The 17580-nt window shown below is 42.4% G+C and overlaps 1 protein-coding gene across 1 annotated transcript in view; it reads left to right on the top strand.

Moving 5' to 3' along the window:
* The first annotated feature begins 1226 nt into the window (after positions 1-1226).
* LOC125893213 (A disintegrin and metalloproteinase with thrombospondin motifs 16) overlaps positions 1227-17580 on the top strand; it is a 72589-nt gene continuing 56235 nt past the window's right edge. The window contains exons 1-3 of the mRNA XM_049583775.1: positions 1227-1394; positions 1550-1631; positions 5629-5987. Of these exons, the coding sequence (XP_049439732.1) occupies positions 1311-1394; positions 1550-1631; positions 5629-5987 (525 nt within the window). The 5' untranslated portion in view covers positions 1227-1310. The remainder of the gene's footprint in view (positions 1395-1549; positions 1632-5628; positions 5988-17580) is intronic.

Genomic DNA, 17580 nt, shown 5'->3' on the forward strand with positions numbered 1-17580 from the left:
CTATAAAAAAAAACCTGCTGCAGACAGACACTTGTGGCACAATCTACATCTTACAATCACCTCTGATTCCTCTCTCTCAGATCCAGATATTCTGACTTAGTGCCAAAACAGATCACACCGTAAACCGTCACACATTTATTTCTCCTGCAGCACAGCAGAAAACTCATCTGGTTTTCTTTTGGGGAGGATGAAATGCTCCAGAATATGAAACAAGCGCTCCCCGATCTTTTGGCTCCCACACTCCGAAGCACTTCCATGAATGATTGTGGGGAGTTTAGAAATGTTGGCACGCTGCCTATCAGTGCAGCTGCGGAATACGGGAGAGATGGGAGAATGACGAGCGGATTAAACAGGGTCAAAGGTCAAATTTCAGACCTTAATCCATCACAAATTACTGATTACCTGCTTCGGGGTGTAGCCTAATCTCTTGATCACATTTGGGTAACAAAACCCAGACTACTGAATTCAAATAAATATTTTCATTGCTGTTTTATGCTTTGAAAAGGCTCATCAATTTCAAACTACCTGATGTGGAACAGACATAACAAACACTTGTTATTGCAGTCTCCTTAAAGGGCATGTAATAGGGAAATGTAATTACTTCATTACCCTGGAAGCAAACAGAGCACAGGTTGCTTCTGACTCTGTCCTACATCCTCCCGCAACCTGAGAGATGGACACAAACCCCATCTCTCAGCGCAGGTGTCAAATGTGATTGGCTACAGGCTGCACTTACCACCCCCACCCCCACTCACCCACCCACACCCCCTCCTCAAAACACACACAGTATACTCAGCAGTCTTGCTTTCAGTGCTCCCTCGGTAGGCTCCCGGGGGGGAACAGATTCGGACTCAGTGCGACTTTCATAGAAGTCTGCTATTGCCAAGACGAGACGCAGCCTATTTAAGACAATCACATGATTTCACTGGGAGTCAAAATGGTCCGCGGGGGTCACTGGGTAGAGAGAGAGACAGCGGCAGAGTGAGTGTGTGTGTTAAAGAGAAAGGGGGAGAGAGGACGAGGGAGACTTTGGATACTGGTCTGAGTGGGAAAAAAAGAAAATGACTTGCCGGGAGAGAGGACTTGAGCTGAAGCGATTTGCCGCATCGGAATACTGCGCTTGGAAATGAATGGAAACCAAAGTGGCACAAGTGAAGAAGGCTGCATCTGAAACTCGTTGATGCCTCATTCAGCACAAGTTCTGCAGAGCTGCAGCGGCTGGTTGGAGTGCTTCACTGGAGCTCTTTAGATTGCTGGCAAGCGGCCGTGTGATTTAGGCTTCAGGTTTTGCGTAAAGGTGACCCACGGAGATGGCTTTTTTGAGGATTTGCGCGGAGTGGAGAACCTGGACGCGGCTCGTTTTCCATTTTTTTTGCCTTTTCACTCTGAGCAAAGTAAGTCAGTTGAGTTACCTCCGCTGCGCCTGTACGCACATGCATGCAGAGCTCATAAAGTTGTCAACACTTTAGATGACAAAGTGCCGAGTTATTTTCCGTGTTATTTTGCAGGATGCGCAGCTCAAGTCATATTTGCATGTCTTTCATTACAGAGCGTGCTTTTGAATAATGGTGCTGAGTCTCGTCAGGAGGCATCTGCTGTGCTCCGATCCCTCAATTTACCTCAACATACAGGTAAGTGTTATACAAGACGTCTCGCAGATTCAATCAATGTTTCTGCGACTTTGATGACATTTTTGAGTGTGGGGAAAGTGCATTATAATCCATTATGATTCATGTTTTACTTTTTGGCACTGTAAGATTAAAAGCATAGTCATCCACTGCATCCCTCAAACGGCCAGCAGCATCAAAAAGCGCTCACCTGCGCTGTGTGTTGCCTCTCTTCACCGCTGGGGGGCGACCTGCACCCTGACACAGAGCCATCAGTGTCTGCTGCAGCAGTGGAGCTCAAATTGGGATCCAGAGCAGAATAAGAAATAGTTTACTTTTGTAAAAGCTGATTTCATGAGTTACTCGAAAGGGAACCCTAAATTCTGATCAATCAGCATTAATAGAAAAGCATCAGTATGTGACATTAATCTAATTGCTGACTAGATCAATGGTCCCCTTTTATTAGCACACACTGGGGAGTCACCAAAAGCTTTCAATGAAGTGCTGCAATAGCGGCTTAGTCAATGCAGTAATTAGTGCAAGCAGTTAGTGCACGACTTTCATCTGTTCTTTGTTTTGTAGATCTAACCCCGTGTGGTGTGCTGAGTCAGCAACTGCGTTGGCTGTGCATTCTCCCTCAGATCCTTTGTGTTGTTTTTTTTTTAGTTACCATGAAAAGCAGACAACAAATAAACATCAAAACTCCTTTCACCGAGCACATGTGGTGATGATCTGAAACAGAAGTTAGGGGAAGCCCTTACTTCTGTTTCATATCATCTCGCAGCCAACAGGACTATTGCTTAGTGTTAATGTGTTTAACATCCATACAGCTATGTCAGAGCGGCTCAGGGAAGAGTTTGTATGTTCAATCTTTTGTTAAGTTTAAGCCCAGGCACCCATTGGTCAAACTCCCTATCAGTACTAATGGCACTCAGGAGCCACTAAACCAACAAACTAACCACCGCAGGATCTTGTCTCAGTCCATCAGACAAGATGTGTGTGTTTGTGTGTGTGTGTGTGCGTGTGCATGTGTTCCTGCAGACTCTTTGTTTGTATACTGTCAGACACGGGTCACTGCAGCTGGTTTTTGAGTTAAGGCGGAACAAACACAGTCGACTAGGTGTAAAAGTGTGTGTGTTGGGGGGTAGGTGGTCAAAACACCAAAGATAGAGAAGTTTCTTTTCTGGTTTTGCCTAAGTGCTTTGGTGTCTGCACAGAAAATGTCTGAGACTTGAAGTATGTGTTTGCTCTTTGCGGTCCTGTAACTCTCTGAGTAGATCTCGGTTGTAACACTTCAACGGTTGGAGGTTTGCTTCCCACTCTGACCACCCAAGCCAAAACGTATGCAGTCATGGTAATGCAAGGTGCTTTAAATAAATGCATCCACTAATAAGCGTATGTCATGTTGTGGGTAGGGGCTCTAAGTCCGCCTCAAGATGCACCAAATAGCCAAGTTCAAACCTCAGGCATTCACACTGCCAGTGATGACACACTGTCTGTCACCCTGCATGCTTCTCCCACTGCCAAAACATGTCTGTCTCTGTGCTATATTTACTCATTATTCGGGCTTGCTAAAGCAGGTCATACTGTACAGTAACTGAGACTGGCTCTTGTTGACTGTAAGTCCAAGGTTGCTGTTATTTCTGTGCACTTTAAACTGATAAAGTCACCATGTATCGCTTTCCCATGGCAAGACTAAACACATTTGCTATGAGCATTACGACACTGCAACAAAATCAACAATGGCACTGTTTTATTTGTTTGCTTGGTGGTTACTCATAGACACTAAGTGTATCAGGCACATAATGTTTCAATGTGTGTGCGATGGCTTTAAGCACCAGGAACTTTCTATTACGACAAAGACTACACCACAGTAACAAAGGCTAATATAAAACCCTGTAAAGTTTATCCCACAGTTAAAGGCAGAGGTGTGGACTTCAGTCACATGACCAGGAACCAGGTCAGATTACGTCACAGATTTGATGGGTTTAGACTCGACTTGAGAAAATCACAAAAGACTTGCAACTTGATTTTAACAAGAAATTCCACAGCAATGACTTGTGACTTCAATCGTACTTGAGCTTTTTGACTTAAAATACTTAATACCCTCTCCCAAAACCAAAGATTAAAAAGTATGTAAGTGTGTCATGCTGTTTAATGCTATTGTGTTCCAGCGAGTCTACACTTAATTTCCCAGAACCACTTCAAACCAATCTCACAGCATCCAATCAAGTTGCAAGAATGGTAAATGGACTGCATTTGTATAGCGCCTTTCTAATCTTGTGACCACTCAAAATGCTTTTTACACTACGTCACATTTACCCGTTAACTCATTCACACACTGGTGGCTGATCCACCTGCTACTCAGTAAGGATTCACACGCTCTCACACACCAATGGAACAGCCATCAGGAGCAATTTGGGGTTCAGTATCTTGCCCAAGGATACCTTGACATGCGGACTGGCGGTGCTGGAGTTTGAACCGCTTCCGATTAGTGGATGACCTGCTCTAACCTCTGAGCCACAGCCACCCCGTAAGAGAAAACTAATTAAAAACTAATGAAATGTTACTGAGTGCCAACTGGAAAAATATACTGAAAATAATTTTGTTTGTGTACAAAAACCATGCGATGGTCAACAATAATAAAGTGCATTATGCAAAACGTGCAGGTTATGAATTCCAGACACAGACGCATCGACTTCTAACCTCATTGGGAAGGTAAGTCAAGGCTAAAATTATGATAGCAAGCTAATGCTTAGCTAACATTATTACTCTGTTGTTAAAATGGCATCACATATAGGACCTGGGACTTGACTCAGCATTGGCTTGTCTTGACCTGGGACTTGAGTGCAAAGACTTGAGGCTTACTTATGACTTTGGTTAAAGTGCAGGATTTTCCTGGAAAAAAATGTGTAGACTGATACAAAATTAAACCATTTAAGACCCCTTATGTCTCTGTGTTTGGGATATTCCTGGGCTCAGCACGCAGGTGAGATCTGGATGTAATAAAAAGGTGTTAATCATAGTAGTAGCAGCATGCATCCAAGAGGAGGCTCTGAAAATTGCTGACACAGCTCCGAAAATCCATATATAGTGAGTCTGGGGTTGGCTTTCAATTTCACTGGTGATGCAACAGTCCTGCATAGTTTACCTATTAACAGAAAAAAATCCACACTTTCTTAACATTTGTGCATGTAACAGGCACAATCTCCAAAACCCTGTATCCCTGTATCCAAATCCTTGAAGAAGATGACATGCTTCATCCCTCACACAGGATGCTTTGCTTTAGTAGGTCAAGCTATTCTTACTCACAGGATGGACAGAAAAGGCATCTACTGTCATGATTTCCTTTTGGAAAACCAATTTCAGTGCGTCTGAAAGAGTCAGCTACTCTGACTTGACCTTTGGAGGAGAGCCCGTTAGTTTCAGTGGCCACTGCGCCATTAGATATTTAACTGGTCTAAGAGGCCAGGCCAGTGACCTGCCACCATCTCCCTTTATGACCTGCAGTTATTCAGACTGAGCTGTAGTAAAAACTGTAGTAAAACACTAGGTCGTGATTCACTCTCTGCTGAAGGGTCTGTGTTGGAATTGTCTAAAACCCTTCCTCTTCTTGTAACTCTTTCTTGACCCTGCCAGCAAAAGTATATGAGGCAGGTCAAGGAAAATTTACAAAACAGGGAAAAAGGTTGTAGCTTTTATTCAGTCTGTGATGTAACCAAGGTAGCATCTGACACAGCATGCGCTGTATCACAGTAAATCATGCTGACAGACCAAAGGACCACAAGGACAATGTATTTAATTTTTGTTAGGTTGCATCTCTAAGGTATAGTTTATGACATCATAGCTCTCTCTCAGCAATCTCTCCCACCACTTGATCCCATGACATCTGTGTTAATCTAATATATCAAAAGAGTACATTTTCTCTCTGTATTTGTTCTCGTTGCATTAAAATTCAGTGTTTCACCCAAAAGTCTCCTCATTTTCAATTTTTCTGTGTCTTTCTTTATCTCTCATCCAGAGTATGAGATTGTATCTCCCTACGAGGTCAACCACCAAGGCGTTTACATCTCTCACGAAGTGGCCCACCACCAGCGCAGAAGGCGACGCAGATCCCTGACCCTAGATGCAGGCTCATCAGACACTGACAGCAGCAGTGAAACAATCCACTTCCGGCTTAGCGGCTTGGGGCAGGACTTCCACATGGAGCTGAGGGAGGCTTCGGAGAGCCTGATTGCACCTGGCTTCACCGTCCAGGTCCTGGGAAAGAACGGCACCAAGAGCCTGAGGGCCTACCACCAGGACGACCTCTGCTTTTACCAGGGGTCGCTGAGGTCAAGGGTCAACTCCTCGGTGGCACTGTCCACATGTACGGGGATGGTGAGTCTGAACATGCATAGAGTCGGGTTGCGGGAGGTTTTGGATGAGAACGGGGGGAATAGATTAGTCTGATGAGTTGGAGTGTGTTTTCATCAGTGAAAAGGACTCCAGGGTCAGTTAATTTGAAGTATGTGTCTTGGACATTTTTATTGTATTTTAATTTTGGCAGCATTTGGATTGATCTGCCAAGTGAGTATTGTAATTACACTCAATGACCTAGAAGAAATTGAGCCTTTGAGCCAAATTTAAGAAATTTAGTTCATCCTGGGACCACTGATAATATAAACACAGCGTGAGTGTTCTTGTCATGCTGATTAGTGTGGAGACCAATTGGAAGTAAATGGCTGAAGCAATACATTGTAATTTTGGGTTAAAAGATATTAGACAGTAGATGCCAGTCACGGACCTAAAGGAAAGAGTGAAAGGGGAATTCAGTATGAAAAAAGGAGAAAAATATGATAACAGCCAGCCAGTAAATCTAGATAAAACCTTTTTTCTTTCTTTGTAGGGCACTGTCCTTTTCTTTGACACACACACAGCCATCAAGCAGTCCTTTCAGTATGCTTCTGTGAAGCTGCCTTTCACACAGCACTAGAGTCAGTGCACTGTCTGGTCTGGTCTGGTCTGGTCAGAAAACCAACTTGTGCTTGACTGAAAACCCAGTGTCTAAGTTGGCAAGTCATGCACACAAGTTTCTTCCTCCAATCTGCCGCGCATCATTTGCCCTAGCTCATTCCTTGTCCATGACACTTTTGCCTAAATCAGCTAATGAATAACTAATGAATGGAAAAATCAAGTCTGGGAACACCAAAGACTGTTTGGTCAGTTGGCCAGGAAAATCCCCAAAACACGTTTGTGCCAAACATGCCAAAACAATGTTTTGGTGGTATTTCATAGTTTAATTTAGCATGCAGTATACTGTTTCATTAGCTTTCATGGTCAGCACATGCAGTACATCTCACGGTTATAAATGTTTATTTTGTATTTATTAACTTTGAGTGCCATCTTTTGCATGGATTTTATTAGGTTCTTAACTCATGGGCAATAGTTTTTGCAGATCTGAGACAGCTGGCACCATTGGCAGGGAACTGTCTGCGTGCAAATTGCAAAATACAGTATATGGAAAATTTAATTGCACTGAATTGTGTTGTTTAGAAGGGTGGGGTGCAACTTGGTAGCAAGCGTACTTGTTGGTAATGTTCATATTAGCATGAAATACAACACACTGAAAGCTACACCATGAATAAGCTGGTATCCAAATCCAAAATTAATCAGATTTATGATGCTGGATGATCGGTTCATAACAGAGGTACATGGTGTTTTTGTGTGTGTACCAAAGACGAGCTCTGCATTTGTTATGGGGGTGTTGTGGGGTAATTTCAGTTTTGTTTTATGGATATTTTGCTAAATGTACAAATGCTTGTTGGTACGCTTGGAGTTGTTTGTGTTCTGTGGAGAACTTTGTCTGAATTTCAGTGCTTGCCTTGGTGGTCCTCCTCTTCTGCTTGAACATAAAGGAAACATTACTGTAAGAATGACATTAAGTAAGCCTGAGTGAAGTAGTTCCACCCCAGTAAGACCCCAAGTGTTATACTTGCCCCTCTTAGCAGTCTGGACTGGAGAACAAAGGACTTTATGAATACTCACTAATCCTCTCAGTCTTGAGCTCACATACAGACATATTCATTTAGAACTAAACAATCACTGGAGCCACAGTGCGGCAATTTGGCTGTGGTCAGAGAGACTCCTGTAATGTTAATTATTTGTCCTTAAATGTGAGAAAGGGGACCGAGTCTCGAAAGCATTCGAGCTTGTGGTCATATTACTTCTGGAGGACCTTGTTACAGCAGAAAGGAAAATGAAATATTGCCATTAGAATTTGCTGTCTTTTCACAGTTTTAACCGAAAAAATGCCTTAAAAAGTAATATGACCACAAATCATCTCTGCATGGCTTTTTGGTTTTTTAAAAATATAATAAATTCCTGGTCTGTCTGTGCTAGTTTGTTGTTTATATTTCCATTGTAGAGGTCTACTGCTGTGTCTGAGAATCGCCCTCTGAAACTAAAGTCAGAGAATGGCCAGAGAATGGCACATCTCCAGGGATGCTTCTTCTTCCCTGTGTGTGTGTGTGTGTGTGTGTGTGTGTGTGTGTGTGTGTGCGCCCGTGTCTGCATTACAGACCAGATCCCAATAAAAGATTCAGCCAAAAGGTCCGGGGTTGCTCAGACTGTAAATGTGGTTCTCACGACTGAGGCTGGCCAGGACGGACTGGGTCAGTGCATCAATGAGAAGCTGACATTTTTCTTGTGTGAATTAGGGAGTTGCATGCAAAACCACATCAGCAGACTAAGTTATTTAGACTCCTGGGGAACACTAAATATAGATCAAAAGTGCTGAACTGCATTTTACAACATGACCTGAATGCTTAATGTAAGAGGAAGCTTTACATTTATTCCAACATTCAAACATAATAACGTTGGTGTTACATATATCTGTCTTTGATGTAGTGTAATACTCAAACTCATCTACCCGTGTTGTGTATGTGTGTGCCCACAGTCGTTTACACATACTGTGTTTTGTTTGCTCCAGATGTTCTAGTTTATATGCCGACAACTGGTCAGAACTTGGTAACAAAGTTCACTGGGCCACCTGAGGGGAGACCTTGCACTTTGGCCAGGCTCTTATTTGGCAGGAGGGAGGTAAATATTGACCATAGCAACATAGATCAATAGCTGTATCAGAGAGAGGCCTCCAACTGCAGCATGATAACACTTAGATGAGATCATTCTATCACCCTTATTTGCTCTGTCATTGTTTGGGAAAATTTACTTGACAAGGAAATTATTTTCTGAATTGAACCTGACTTAGAAATTACATAGCAGAATCTAAAAGGACAGCTCCTTTCAATACAAGACATATTTTTCCTCCCACTTTGCATGTGTGGCACAAATGCGGGAGTGTGATGACCATTTTGGTGTTTAGTGTCAAAATTCATCTGGAATAGTCTGGCCTGTTCATTTTGTTAATGTATGTTGTCATTATGTTTATATATGCAGCATGGGTTGTTTGTGTTGAGTGTGATTGTGTTGTAATAAGTCTCTGCAAACAAAGGAGGAAATGACTCATTTTGCTATTCATTTACATTGCTATCAGCCATTTTGTATTTACATTCATCGAGATAGTTAGAACTCACTGAGATAATGTAAACATACATGCTGTGCGTTGTCACTGTTGGTCATTTGCGATAACTGCATTGGTTGCTGTAAATAAGGGAAACTTTTAATATTACAAAATGTCTTTGACTCTTACACTCTGTCTGCATGTTAGTGTTTTCTCAGGCTTGGCGGCAGAGATAGATAAAGAAACAAAGACAGAGATGCGGCATAGATGAAGGTCATAAGGCTCATTGTTCCCTCCCTGGCATTTTGAAGTGCTGAAAACCCCCTTGTAAGGAGTGTTACGTTGTAAAGCTTATATATAAGTTGCCTTTTCAACTCCCCTCTTCTGGCAGCCCATATAGTGGTTAGCCTGGCTTTGATGACAGTAGGGAGTTCAACCATAAAAATCTCGTCCTTACAAGCAAGGAATTGGTGGAATAAAAGAAGCAGGCCAATCCCACTGACTCTGTTCACCTGCCAAATGGTTCGAGACTCTGCGCAGTGACACACATGTGGAAGAGAGGATCATAAAGCAGGTCCCTCTCTGTGTCGACTTTATGCTGCGGCGTAATCCTCTTTAGTCTGGATTTTATGGGGGTGAGGGAGTTGAGGGGTGAGGAGGGTGCCATGCAGGCATTGTTTAACTCTGACACGATGAATCATTATTTTTTCCCCCATATATGACATATTGAGTGATTTTCAGCCATGCTAGAAGTATGGCTCTGGGGATGGCCTTATTGGTCCGTCAGTTTACTGCTTTGGTCTAGACAGAAATATCAACATCTAGTGGACGGATTGGAACTAACTTTTGAACAGATATTCCTAGTCCCCAGAGGATAAAGTCTACTGACTTTGGTGACCCCTCAACTACTTATTTAGCGAAACAGTCAGGTCAGAATTTCAATTTGTATACTTTTGTATGACTTTTACTTGCAGACATTCACCTCAGCCTCAACTGTTTTGTGCTAATCAAGGCTATTGAATTAAGACTGGGACCCTATGGGAGCTATGTGGTATTACACATGCACAATGTAATTGGTGTTGTGGTGTTGGAGGGTTACAGCAGAAGATGCTAGAAATAAAGGGATGGTGACCACTCAGGTGCTCTCTGGGTGTGCTCTTTTTAGCCTCTGTGGGTGCACTGGGTGCGCGAAAGAACTTTTTGGGTAGGCTCCAATGGGTGGCGGCTGAAATGCTGTAAGCTGCAATAGAACTTTTACATGGAGAGCATTTCATGATTGTCTTTTATTAAGGACCTTGTCGGTAATTGCAGAATTGTAACTCTAACCCATATCTTTTTTTTTTTTTCGTATAAAATATTTTCCAAGCCAAGGTCAACTGAGGACGCCTCAGTAACACAAATCAATCAACCCCGTGTTCTATGATAGTGTACCAGCTATTGAGCCTTTTGACAAGTGCAGACCAGATTTTACCGTGCATGTGTTGTACAAGTGGTCGAAATGAGTGTCCTCTGTGGGGTGGCTGGGCTTAGCCTTAGCTCGGACATCCAGAGGGAGCTCAAAGTAGAGCTGCTGCTCCTTCATGTCAAAAGGGGTCAGTTGAGGTAGTTTGGGCATCTGATTAGGATGCCTCCTGGGCGTCTCTTGCTAGAGGTGTTCTGGGCACATATCACTGGTGGGGGGGGCCCGGGATAGACCCAGAACACGCTTGAGGGACTACATATCTCATCTGGCCTGGGCACACCTTGGGGTTCCCCCAAAAGGAGCTAGAAAGCATTGCTGGGGAAAGGGATGTCTGTGGTGCATTGCTTGGCCTGCTGCCCCTAGATAATCAGATGAAAATGATGGATGGATGGATGGATGGATGGATGGATGGATGGATGTGCTGTACCCCAAATACATGATGCAATATGACACTGTGACTTCTCCTCTTGTCAACCTTCTTGGTGCTATTTAGCAAATGTTGCTAGATGGTGAACATGGTAAACATTATGCCTCCTTAACTTCAGCATAGGATCATCTCTGTGAGCATGCTATCATGCTGACTTTAGCATTTAGCTCAAAACATCACTGTGCTTACAGTAAGTACAGCCCCACAGAGCTGTACACAGCTGTAAATTCTCAGTCTTGTTAAAATGGAGTAGTCTGCCGTACTACCGCAAACTGGAAACAGTTACTTGCTTTAATTACTCAATAGACTAGTAAACATTATTTAAGAGCATCTCAAACTTTAATTTGGTCTGTTTTTGCCTGCAAATGTACATCATTGTTCTTTACACTGAGCTTCACATCAGTATCTGTTTATCTAATTTTACCCAGACTTCTAATGCACACCTTTCTTTTGTACCAAAGGAAAATGCTAAACGTCCTCCCACTACAAATCACTCTGAGATCATGTGTTTTCCTCTTGTAAAAGGGCGGGTGTGTTTCTTGCCTCGGGCCTTGTAGTAGTCTTTATAATAGAATGTTGCACTCGTCCCACCTCTGGGATTTCCAAGAATATATGAGGGATGGTCATTGATGTGACGATGCTTTGAAAAGCAGGCAGTGTGGTCTTGGCAGGTTGCTATAATCAATTTTCCAAACATGCAGTGAGATCAGTCAAATGATCTTAAAGGATTGTTACTTGTTTTATCATTTGCTAACATCACTCATGGTTTTCTCAGCCGTACAAAGTAGGTTGGGTACTCAGCCATGTGTCACAGAGACTGGGATTAAGCCAGTTTGGAAGGTTTGTTGTTTCCAAATTGATAGAAATCCCGTTGGTGTAATGGGCTCTGGACAGCTCGCCAACAAATGACTAAGGTACAACTTGAAGTGAGATCGCTAATTGATTAAGAAATGGTGTCTGGTACTGAAGTGCAACGTCAGAGTGTCATTCCCAATTTTCCAATAAACCCTGTCAACATTGAGCCAATGCTTGAATCCGTGCCCAATGTAGTCATCATGGAACCAGTTTGCACACACCAAACACAGCAAAGACTTTTTGTTGCACATTGATCTGCCAAAAGAAAGGTTGTTTGGAAATTTGCTTTTGAAGAATAGATTTGTGATGCCAGCTTTTCTTTATTCCATTTACATTTTTCCCCGTAAATTCTTGTGTTGCTGTTTTTGCTTGGTTGTGTGTTTTGTGTGACAATACAAAAACTAAGGATACTTAATAAGTCAATCTGATTATTACTCTTAGATACTGTATTAAAATGTGTAAGCTCTCAAATGTATGTACTTCTCATATGCTTGGACTTAAGTAATAAATATGAACTCTTAGTTAAGTATAGCAGTAGGGTTTTGGTCTCTTTCGGGCACCATCAGAGAGAGCAACTTAAAGAGAGGTAGACAGAGTGAAGGAGAGAACCAAATACTACACACCGTCAGGTGCACCTTGTAATGCACTGAATGCTTCCGTTCTGTTTTCCAACCCATACCCCCCTTTTCCTGTCGCTGCATGTCTGGATGCGTCTGACTCCAAAGGGTCCAGCTGTTTGCGCCCTCCCAAGTAGTGTTTCAGCATTTTATGACTGCTATTTGCACCTCGTAGAGCACAGCGTGTAATCTGATGACTTTGGCTATTTAGGAAAGGCAGTAGTTGACCTAATCTCTTAACATAGTGACTCGCATACACACATATGCTGAGGAAGCAGCAGATTCATGTTGTTTTTTGTGATGCCAAGTTTAGAGACTGTGCAGAGTTTACAGGCTGAAGACATCATAAAAAGATTATCTGTGGGGTATGTTGGCTGACAAAGCGGACACATGTTGCTTTGTTGAAGACAGTAACATTTTGAATTCATTGTACAGACAGTACACAGCCATTACATATGAGTTTCTGTACAATTTCTAGTCTGGGTTCTGCATACAAATAAAACAGCTTGTTCTACGCTCTAGATATAAAATTTCCATCCTTTTGAAGAACAGAGAACCTACCAACACAAGTTAAAAGTTAAACACAACATTAACATCTGGAGTGAATATCTTATGCACAGGACAAAAAGCATAAAGACAAAAAAAAGAGGCACTGGGGCGTCGGTAGCGTAGTGGATAGTGCCGGCGCCCCATGTACGGAGGCATCGCCTCGCTGCAGCGGCCACAGGTTAGAGTCCGGCTTGCGGCCCTTTGCTGCATGTCAGTCCCCACTCTCTCTCTGTCTCCCCGTTTCACTCTCTGTCCTGTCAATAAAGGCAAAAAGCCCATAAAAATAATCTTTAAAAAAAAAAAAAAAGAGGCACTGATGTATCTTAAGGGGAAACATTCTATCCAGACAGTGTGACAGCAGGTGTAGATGGGAGGAACTGAAGCGATGTGTGGAGACTCGTGCTTCTCCTTATGATGGAGCCTCAAACATAAGCCATACCAGTAGCTCATCCCTGAGCATGAAAACCCTTAATTTGACAACAACTTTAACAAGTAACCAAGATTTGAGAAGACAAGGGTTGTTAGAAACAAATTTGAAGTTGTATAGAAATACACATTACTGCTGGGAGCGTGGAATCACAGATCTACTTAGATTTCAATACATGCAGTACATCCATATGTTGGCAGTACGCGGTTGAAAATAAGCTCACATAGTGATCTCCATAAATCCCTTAATTTGCTGAGGGATCCTGGAATTGGAGCCACAGAAACTGTAGATGTAACATATGCTTGCGGTGCTGTTAAGAGACAGAAGTGGTCGTCAGAGAGTGAACATGGTCACCATGAAACGCAGTCATAGCCATCATGACTTTCGTGGTTGTTGACATGCCTCATGTGAATAGTTACAAGGCTTTGGCTAAGGTTGCAGCATGTTTTTAATTACTACCTCTGCCTGAGTCTCCTTTGAATTATTTTCCACATACATGCATATATAGTGTATCTGCATACCGCTCTGAATAGTTCAGTGTCGCATGCAGATATAAACGACAGTGAAAGCAAAGCCACGTTTGGGAATTTCTTAGCACGTGAGTCAGGTGGAGTTGGCAGTATGCGGTTGAAAATAAGCCTACTGTAAGTAATACAGCTCTGCGCATATCTCCACAGTAAATACATAGTTCTTTAGACTGAATGTCAGCCAGATGACCCTGTCAACTCCAGACTACTCTTTGATATATATCAGAACATGGCAGTTTCTAAAACAACTCCTTGCTAAACAGTCCAGGCTGCAGGTGTATGTCCTATGATGTTGTCTTTCCATCGTGGATTTCCTCTTCTTTATCTTTCCCATCTCCTTTTACTGCCATTGGAACGGATGGACCAAAAATAACCCCTCATGACAAAAACATTTTATTTCCCATCCTCTAAAAGCTTCAACCAAATCACCATAAACCTTTCTCATGAAAAGTATTTCACTACTGGAAAGATGGTCTTTTCATAAAACTAGGCTGTCTGTGCAGAAGAAGATGCAAATACTTTTGAAATTTATGCTACATGACCAGAGGGAAAAAAGGAATAGAAAAAACCCTACAACTACCAACATGCACTGCGCCACAACGGACCAATAAACGCTCCCAGTGGTGGGTGGTGTAATATGCGCCTGGCTGTTTTTCCATTGTTTTCCATAGGAAACAATATGGCAGCTGGTTGGTAATAAACAAACTCGAATTACAGTTGAACAGTAAGCTAAAATGTGTTCCTTAAAACATTTGAGGCAAGAAATAACAAAATATTGGTTCATATTCAATTAGCACTGCATTGCTGTTTGATCTCAGTGTTTTCAGCCTCTGTTTTTACAATACAGGAAACAGTATGGCTCCCACTTTTTCTTCACAAGTTCTCAAATTACAGCCAAACAGTGCTCTAAGATATGTTTCTGAAGACAATCTAGGCAAATAGGAGGCCATACAGTAGCAGAATCTTGGTTTGTATTTGATCACCACTACCTAATTTGCCTTTTGGCCAGTTTGATCTGAGACTGAGAGAGGTGGGGGTCATTTAAAAATAAGGAAGTAATGATCTAAAGAGCCAGCAAATCTGCTGGATGACGAAGAGATGAGTTTATAAATGGTTCATTTATATATACTACCCATATTGTTATGATACAAAGCCTCTTGAAAATCAGCAAAGTATGCCTTAAACTATCACATGGCATCCATTTAGCTGCTTTACCCACACACTAATGCCCTAATTCTCAACCACCCACCCAGACAGAGCAAATACATGTGAAATTTTGAAGGTTGACAGCAGCTCAGTTCAGGTCAGAGGCCTCACCGAAACTTGGATCCAAATTATGACAATCGCCTATGATTACACAGCGCCGAAGTGGGTGCCATGCGTATGACAGGATCATGCGCAGGTTGTCACATGTGATTGTACAAACGATCCTGGCGAGGGCTCCCGGCGAGGATTATTTCTTGACCGCTGGCAAGCAAGCCACAGTGGAAGGTGGTAACGCATTAGCAAACCTCTCTCTTCTGTCTTTCTCCTTTTCTCAATAATTGATCCCACACCCTTTTGTATATCAAGGTCAGTTGTTTCATAGAATTGGTTGCAACACAGTCTTGATTGAAACCACAGCTGTGCTTTTGGGGGGGTTTTAACGCAGAATAGAAATGACAGTGCTGGTGAGTTGCTGATATAGCAAAACATGCACACTGTCTGAAACTTTAGGACTTGACTGTGAAGCTTTTGTTTTGTTTTTTAATGGGCCTAAAAGATTGTTATCATCTCAGTAAGTACTGGGCCAAAAAGCATGTTTCCGGCTGTAAATATGTCTGCAAATATATTTCTGCGTCGCTGTTTCTGGTTATTATTTGTCTGGCAAATACCAGTTTCTGTACAGTGGGAAATGATCATTATCTGACACAGAGACACCTGTAAACACATGTGCGCTGACTTGCGGTAAGGGCATAAAAGTTAACAATTGGATTTGAGGACACGTTCCCCACATGGTAGCCTGCATTTGACAATAAGCTGCTTTGAAATCTTTCAGGAATCATACAGATGCATGTGTACTTTTAAATAAGTCCTTGTTTTTTTCTTTGCTGTCAAATTATGCAACGTTTGGCCATTAATATTTTATAGCAGTTTAGAGACTAAGCCAGTTTGGCTGCTGTCGAACCAATAATATATAATATTTATAAGATAAATGCATGATAACTTGTATTATGTGATGACAGCTGTAAACTCTGCAGCCATTGCGGTCACAGCTTACACATCTGTGCTGGCTTGTATTCACAAAGTTCATCATTTTCAACTTGTGCTTAATACAGTCACAGTATTTTCCAGGGACTCTGTTCCACTGGTTTCCTGATCTGTGGTTGAAAGGCTGGCTGAGGCAGAGGCCCGGGGTAGTAAGTGATGATGAAATGGGGAAAATCGGTTGCGGAGATCATTATAGCAACATCAGACACATCACATAAAGAGGTCTGCTCCTGCAAGACTGACTGATGGCAACAAGAGACACTCCCTCTTGAGTGCACACAGGTACACACACATCTTTACACATTGGCACAGGCAGACATTCAGCTGGACATGTATCATTTCTGTCCTCCCAGCTTCCACGCTCACCCTTCTTTGTCCAACAGCACACATCCACCTTGTTTGCCGCTGAGGCTGTCATACACACACACACACACACATATATGCATACACGCTCACCCTGGGCCAGCCACGGCCTCACAACTGCCACTGTGTCAGCCTGTTTCTATCAGCCAAGGACCTCACACTCCACTCGCAGCGAAAGAAAAAAAAAAAGGGTCAATTAAACGTATTTTAGGGAAACTGCTATTTCTGCCAAGAACAGTTACAGTCCAAACACTCTGTGCCAGTTGACTGTCAACACAGATGTGGTGCGTGTTTGGAGAGACTAAGAGAGACAAAGAGAGAGGCCGAGAGCAAGAGAAGTAACCTCCAAGTGTCTGAATCGGCTGTGTTGATAGAAGTTATTTGAGAATGGAATATGAAAACTGGAAATGGCTCTGTCTCTTTGGGAAAGAGACAGACAGACAGAGAAAGAGAGAGAAAAAGGTCAACTGGAGCAAACCTGTGTTAGACCTTTAAAAATGTATAATGGGCTTTCCCATAACCTGCACCCTAAAATCAAAAGCATAAGGCAGTGGTACTTGAAGTGAGGCTTTTCCTAATAGCAGTTTCAAAGGGTAAGGAGAATCCATAACATCTGCATTGTAAAAAAGGATTTGTTACATATTATATTCAGATGACACTCTTTCTAATACATCTCTAATACATGTGAATACTAAAGTAGGTATGTGCCTAAAGCTTGAGAACCATGAGTGTGTACATTGTTTGCAAGCGAGATGCCAACTCCTTTCATCCTCACACTAGCACTTTTGTTTGAACCTCTTCTTTTCGACCGAGTCTTATTTAGATTTTGCTGAGATAATGTCTGACCCTGAACAGCAAAACAGATGTTGAACATGAAGAAACACTGCCAGTAATTGAGCCTCGCAGAGGTTTGGGGGGTCAGGTTCGCAATGACCTGTGAGTCAAATCTTGACTAATTGCTGACAGAGACAGTTTGGGAAGTTAAATGAATAACT

The sequence above is a fragment of the Epinephelus fuscoguttatus genome, linkage group LG8 (assembly GCF_011397635.1).
Source record: "Epinephelus fuscoguttatus linkage group LG8, E.fuscoguttatus.final_Chr_v1".
NCBI lineage: Eukaryota > Metazoa > Chordata > Actinopteri > Perciformes > Serranidae > Epinephelus > Epinephelus fuscoguttatus.